Source organism: Nycticebus coucang, chromosome X (genome assembly GCF_027406575.1).
Source record: "Nycticebus coucang isolate mNycCou1 chromosome X, mNycCou1.pri, whole genome shotgun sequence".
Lineage (NCBI taxonomy): Eukaryota > Metazoa > Chordata > Mammalia > Primates > Lorisidae > Nycticebus > Nycticebus coucang.
This window is the reverse complement of record NC_069804.1, coordinates 146871857-146879106: the sequence shown is the minus strand read 5'-3', so window position 1 is coordinate 146879106 and position 7250 is coordinate 146871857. Positions and strand designations below refer to the sequence as shown.

The following is a 7250-nucleotide window of genomic DNA, read 5'->3' as shown; positions in this document are numbered from 1 at the left end:
TTGATCAGGTCCCAGTAGTGTATTTTTGAAGCTGCTTCAATTGCCTGGAGGGTCCTCCTCATAAAATACTCGCCCAGACTGATTTGTTCAAGAGTTTTCCCTGCACTCTCTTCTAGTATTTTTATAGTTTCATGCCTTAAGTTTAAATCTTTCATCTAGTGAGAATCTATCTTAATTAATGGTGAAAGGTGTGGGTCCAGTTTCAGTCTTCCACAGGTTGCCAGCCAGTTCACCCAACACCATTTGTTAAATAGGGAATCTTTTCCCCACTGAATGTTTTTTAACTGGCTTGTCAAAGATCAAATAACAGTAAGTAGCTGGATTCATCTCTTGGTTCTCTATTCTGTTCCAGACATCTACTTCTCTGTTTTTGTGCCAATACCATGCTGTTTTGATCATTATCGATTTATAGTACAAAACTCTTAGAAGTGATCAAGTAATACAGCAGCATCAGGTTACAAAATCAACATTCATAAATTGGTAGCCTTTATATATGACAACAATAGTCAAGCTGAAAAAACTGTTAAGGACTCTATTCCTTTCACAGTAGTGCCAAAGATGATGAAATATTTGGGAGTTTATCTAACAAAGAACGTGAAAGATCTCTATAAAGGGAACTATGAAACGCTAAGAAAAGAAATAGCTGAAAATGTTAACAAATGGAAAAACATACCATGCTCATGGCTGGGAAGAATCAGCATTGTTAAAATGTCCATACTACCCAAAGCAATATACAATTTTAATGCAATCCTTATTAAAGCTCCACTGTCATACTTTAAAGATCTTGAAAAAATAATACTTTGTTTTATATTGAATCAGAAAAAACCTCGAATACCCAAGACATTACTCAGAAAGCAGGAGGAATCACGCTATCAGACCTCAGAGTATACTATAAATTGATAGTAATAAAGGACAATTTTAATTTAGAGAGAATATACTTTTGAATCCGTTAAGTCAAAGGAGTATTACCTAAGAAATTATTTGGTATTGGTACCCACAACTATCAGTAATTGGTTGGCTACAAAATTCTGAATGAATAACCTAACAGAAAGTATTCAGCCACTGAAAAAGACTAAGACTTTACATTTTTTGTATTAACCTGGATGGAAGTAGAACATATTATTCTTAGAAAAGCATTACAAGAATGAAGAAACAAGAATCTATTTACTTGGCTCAGTGCCTGGGGCTCAAGCGGCTAACACGCCAGCCACATACACCTGAGCTGGCGGGTTCAAATCCAGCCTGGGCCCGCCAAACAGTAATGATGGCTGCAACCAAAAAATAGCAGGTCGTTGTGGCAGGCGCCTGTAGTTCCATAGTTCCAGCTACTTGGGAGGCAGAGGCAGGAGAATCGCTTGAGCCCAGGAGTTGGAGGTTGCTGTGAGCTGTGATGCCACCGCATTCTACCCAGGGTGACAGCTTGAGGCTCTATCTCAACAACAACAATGAAAAAGAATCCTATGTACTCAATTCTGATATGAGGACAATTAATGACCTAGTACACAGTGGGAGGTGGAGGATGGGGAGAGCAGAGAGAGGGAAGGAGGGAGGGGTGGAGGTCATGGTCTGTGGTACAACTTTAGGGGGTGGGACATGATTATAAGAGGGTCTTTATCTAACAAATGCCATCGATGTAACCTGGTTCTTTGTACCCTCAAGGAATTCCCAACAATAATAATAAAAAAAATAGAAAGCATACCTGAAATAAATAAGTTATGCCTAACAGAAAAAAATTTACAAATTAGTAATAAAATACCATCTGTCTTTTTCTGAAATAGTCTCTCATTAGAAATTTGTATCATTAGTCTCTGACACCACTATCACCTGTCACTATCCTATAAAAATGTAGAATAGCTTTAGTGTTATTTGTGTACACAAACACCAAAGTAGCTTTATTGGCTAATGCTCCTTTGATTTATTTTAAACTATATACTCTAAAGTAAGGTTAGGCTGTCTTAACTAAAGATATTCTATTTCTCACAGAAACTGTCACTTCTAAGTGTAGAGTATAAATGTCCTAACGCAATAAGTAAGTGAGGTGAAGGCTATGTTAACTAGTTGAATATAAGCATTCCAAATTGTATATAAAAAAAGCACATTGTACCCCACAAATGCATTAATTATTAAATAAGTTATGATTTAATAAAAATAAAAAAGGAAAAAAATGAAACTGTCACTTCTTTCACAAAGCCACTGTCAATATTCTGATTCTTTCTAAATCCTCCCTCAGATTGCCTCTTGCAGTTCACAAAATGAATAAGCATTCTAAAATGGTAAGACCATTCAAGGATTTTACTCTTATTTTTCTTGTCCTTGTTTAAGCACAATACAAAATAATGTATTACAAAAAAACACATTCAACATTTATTAGTTATTGAACAAATGTGGGCCCTGAAAAGAATCCTTTATAACCAAGGCATCTGTAGAATATTAATCCCAAGATCCTCATAAGCCTTTGAAATTAGACTTAACATCTCAGGTAAATATGCTGCCAGTGGACCTTCCCAGAAAAAACTCAGGGGGCATAAGATCTATCAGTTATCAGCCCACTAAAATAGCACTTGGCCATCAGTTTGCTCTAGGATAAGGTACAGCAGCTATATATGAATCTTTCCTTATACATTTAAATTGTACTTTCATTCTTCTTTGTGCCACCAAATTTTCCTAATTACTTTAATTGTCTGAGTAATTATCATTTTTCAATTCAGAAATTAAAGGGAAACAATGATAAATACCAAACTTTGGATATTTATTCTTGGCACTAATAACTTTTTGCTTATTACTCCAATTTGAACGGAAATGTTTTACTTTGGGTGAGAGTTATTTTTAATCAAATAAGTTGATAAAGATATGTTATGCTTTCCCTAAAATAACACCGCTCAGGTAAGATGGTCTACGTGTGAAAAATAGCACACTGAAAATTTTATTCTCACTTTCCCTTCCGGACGCCGCCGAGGTCGCCCGCGTGAGACCTCTCTGAGCCCGAGAAGATGCGCTACGTGGCTTCCTACCTGCTGGCTGCTCTCGGGGGCAACGCCACCCCCAGCGCCAAGAACATCAAGAAGATCCTGGATAGCGTAGGCATCGAGGCGGACGACGACCGGCTCAACAAGGGCATCAGTGAGCTAAATGGAAAAAACATTGAAGATGTCATTGCTCAAGGTATTGGTAAGCTTGCCAGTGTACCTGCTGGTGGGGCTGTGGCTGTCTCTGCTGCCCCCGGTGCTGCAGTTCCTGCTGCTGTTTCCGCCCCTGCTGCAGCAGAGGAAAAGAAAGATGAGAAGAAAGAGGAGTCTGAAGAATCAGATGGTGACATGGGATTTGGCCTATTTGATTAAATTCCCATTCCCCTGCAAATAAAGCTTCCTTTTTATGTAAAAAGAAAAAAGAAAGAAAGAAAATTTTATTCTCATACAAGAGTCACAGCAGCACATTTCTTCTCAGAATTTAGATGGGAGGTGAGTGGGGGGGAGGAAAATACGTAAATTAAAAAACAAAATACGCTTTATGTGAGACTTATACATTTTGTAATGATTTAGAAAGTCATGAGAAATAACTTTCCCACCCTGAAAGTGATAAAAAGTTAATAAGCTACAATAATCATACATATATATTTGCAGTTTTTGGCCAGGGCTGCATTTGAACCCGCCACCTCAGGCATATGGGGCCAGCGCCCTACCCCTTTGAGCCACAGGCACCTCCCACAATAATCATATTTTTGATGCATGTAGGAAATGAAGATACAAAGTAAAACAAATGATTTGAATTCCATAAGAGTCCCTTTTAGGAGATAAGAGGCACAAACCTACTTTATTCCCTGAGCAAAGCAGAAAGAGTGGTAAACTTGCCATAAAGTAGGGGAAAGATAAACTGGGAAAATGTGTAAACTAACTTTTAACCACCTAACGTGGGCTGGGATAGTAGAATAGAGTACTGCAGACTCTTAATCACAGAGCAAATCTACATCAACTTTCCCATGGAATTCTCCTAAGTACCAGGTAGCAGTATACCAAAGGCTGGTAACAGGATCAGATAACTAAGAGAGACTTCAAAGGTGAACAGGACCTTTACTGATTAAATGACATGGATATACCAAAGTTTCGGACATTAAACAAAACATGGGATCCTGAGATATGCCAGGGTTTACCCAGTGTAAATGACTCATCAAAGGCTGCAGTCATAGTAGTAGAGTGAAGATAGATAAACATAGGCTTGGAAAGCCAAAAATATAGCTATAGAGCAAAGAGAATTTCTCAGTATTCTAAAATGCTGGTGTCTGAGCTATATAAGAGAAATCTTTGATTAGGAAAGGTGGCAGGCAGATTCTAAGGTATGGAGGCATTGCTAAAATTTCAACAATAAGAAACTCTGAATAATGGAAATTCCTGATCCTACCTTCAAAATATTTGACACCAGTGATGAGCAAACGAACTGACATTAACTAATCCGCACAAGATTCCAGATATACAAAGTCTTCTCTGAGATGAAGAGAATGATATCCAAAGTCAGGGAGGCTGAAATATCAAAAATTTGGAGGTAAGCGATATAAGTTAGAAAGTACAACACAGGAAGAAAACTCTAAAAATGTGCTTTGGGATACTCTTGCCTCTTTGGGTAAATGCTAAGCTGTATCTCCATAGGATGAGACTTAACAAGGTCAGGAAAACAAATACTAGGTTAAAGACAACGGATAGAGAACGGAAGTAAGATGAACAACTGCCAGAGCTCACACAAGATTGAGAGATGTTTAATTTCTCAATAGCTATATTAAAAAAGATTTCATTGAACACCCAAAGACATTCAATATGAACACCATAAATATCACAACATAGAGAATTAAGTTGGCACTAACTAGCATGTGTAGGCTTCATTCCCTCTAGAGATCTAGGAAGAATCTTTCTTTGTCTCTTCCAGCTCTGATGGCTATTGGCTTTCCCTGGCTTCCTTGGCTGCTTCACTCCAATCTCTGCCTCTAGGGGTCACTATGACTCTTACTCTCCATGTGTCTAAATCATCTTCAACATTTAATCTTAGAAGGACACTTGGATGGAGGGTCGCATGCATAAATACAGGTTGATCTCATATTGAAAACTTTAATTACATCAACAAAGATTACTTTTATCAAGTAAGTTTACTTTCATAACTTTTGAGTGGACATATGTTTTAAGAGACACTATTCAATATACCCAGCACCTAATGACAGAGCACATATATATATATATATATACCAAAAACTGACAGACACGAAGGGAGAAATGAAAAATTAAACAATAATAAGTATTTCAATATCTCAATTTCAATGATGAATAGAACAACCAAGCAAAATGTCAAGAAGAAAATAAGAGGTCTTTAACAACATTATAAACCAATTAGATCTAACAGATATTTACATAACATTTCACTCAACAACAGTAGAATATACATTCTTCTCTAATATCCATGGGAAATTTCTCTAGGATAGATGATGTGTTCAGCCAAAATATAAATGTCAATAAATTTTAAAATATTTAAATAATACAAATTAGTTTTTAAAATACAGTGGATGAAATTGGAATGAAGAAAAATAAAAAATAATTAGGAAATCCACATATATGTAGAAATTCAAAAAACACTACTAAATACCAATGGGACAAAGGCTAATTCATGAGTAAAATTAGAAAAAAAAATCTTTGAGGTAACGGAAACCGCAAATACAAAAGTATGAAAAATTATATAAAAATGCAACTGATGCAGAAGTTAGAGGTAAAATTATAAATATAATTGTGCATATTAAAAAGATTTAAAAATAACCTACTTTTCTACCTTAAGAAACTAGAAAAAGAATGACATAATAAATTCAATGTATCCAGAAGAAAGTAACTAATAAAGACTAAAATGGAAATAAACTAAGAGTACAGAAAAATATAGAAAATTAAAAAAGGAAAACAATTTGGTTCTTTGATACAATCAAGAATATTTATAAAATTTTACCTAGATGGAACGGGGAAGAGAGAGAAGGAAAGAAGATTCAAATTCATAAAATCAGGAATGAAGGCAAAGATAGCATGATTGACCTTACAGAAATAAAATGGGCAATAAGGGGATACTATTGCCAGTTGATTTCAACAAATTAGATAGAGGAAATGAAGAAAGTCCTATAAAGACATAAATTACCAAAACTTATGATAGAAAAGATAAAAAATCTGAACAGACATAAACAAACAAAAAAGAATTAGTAATTTTAAAACATTCCATAAAAAACAGAGACACAAATGACTTTACTGGAGAATTCTTCCAATGTTGAATGAAAGATTAATAATATCACTCATGAACTGTTCTAAGAACAATAAAAGGATTATGAAGCTACTGATGCCATAACTATTAGATCCAGACGCATGTTTTACCTGTTAAGTCCACACGTACAACACAAATAACAGTGACAACAATAAAAGAATGCTACTATTCCTGGCTCCTGATACCTACGAAGCTGGGGAGAGGAATACTGCCAGAGGAGAAAAAACAAATGATGGTATTTGCCACTGGGAGAAGCTGGGTGCTCTGATTTATAAATCTCACTCAAGCAAAGCTGATAGGTCAAAGCTAAAGCTAAATCATATCTGGAGGTTTTACTTAGAAATAACTGTGTGAAAAAAAAAGAAAAATAAATGCCTGTGTGTATGTTTAATATATGCAGAATAACAATCCACTTCTCTACCTTATTAAATATTCCCCACAGCACCCTCCCATAAGTCCAGTCCACATGGGCTTCCTGAGTCCAGCTCTCAAACCTCCCCCTAGGCTGTGTGTCTGACCCACTGGAATGTATTACCACAACATATGGGTGGGTAGGGAGTTTGCAGAATGTGTACCCTCTGTTCAGCCACAAGTCCTCAAAGAAAGAGGTGTGGGCTCCATTACCGTGGGAACCTCAGCATGGAGCATATTCCTGTTATAGAACTCAGGAACTTCTCAGCTCATTCTGCTCTCTGCATTGTAATGAGTAGGGTAGGGCTGCAGCACCCAGTCATCTAGCATGCCAGAGTGTGAAACATTCAGATGCCCTGGAACCAGGGTTGAGCTATTTCTCTCCAAAAGCAATACCTTTGTTCAGTACAGCAGTTCTCCTGCTGCGGTGATGGGTGCACTCTCAAATTCCCATGCTCAGCTCCCCACCACACTCTTCCATCAGATATGTCCACCTGAGCCTCCTTGGCCCTGAGTCCAGCTTCTACATCCCCTACACCTCTTTTGAGTCTGACAGATACTACCCT

At 36.8% G+C, this 7250-nt stretch overlaps 1 protein-coding gene across 1 annotated transcript; it reads left to right on the top strand.

Moving 5' to 3' along the window:
* Positions 1-2938: 2938 nt before the first annotated feature.
* Positions 2939-3373, top strand: LOC128577399 (60S acidic ribosomal protein P2-like). Its single transcript, XM_053579627.1, has one exon. It carries the CDS (start codon positions 2991-2993, stop codon positions 3336-3338), a length of 348 nt encoding a protein of 115 aa, XP_053435602.1. The 5' UTR covers positions 2939-2990; the 3' UTR covers positions 3339-3373.
* The last annotated feature ends 3877 nt before the right edge of the window (positions 3374-7250 follow it).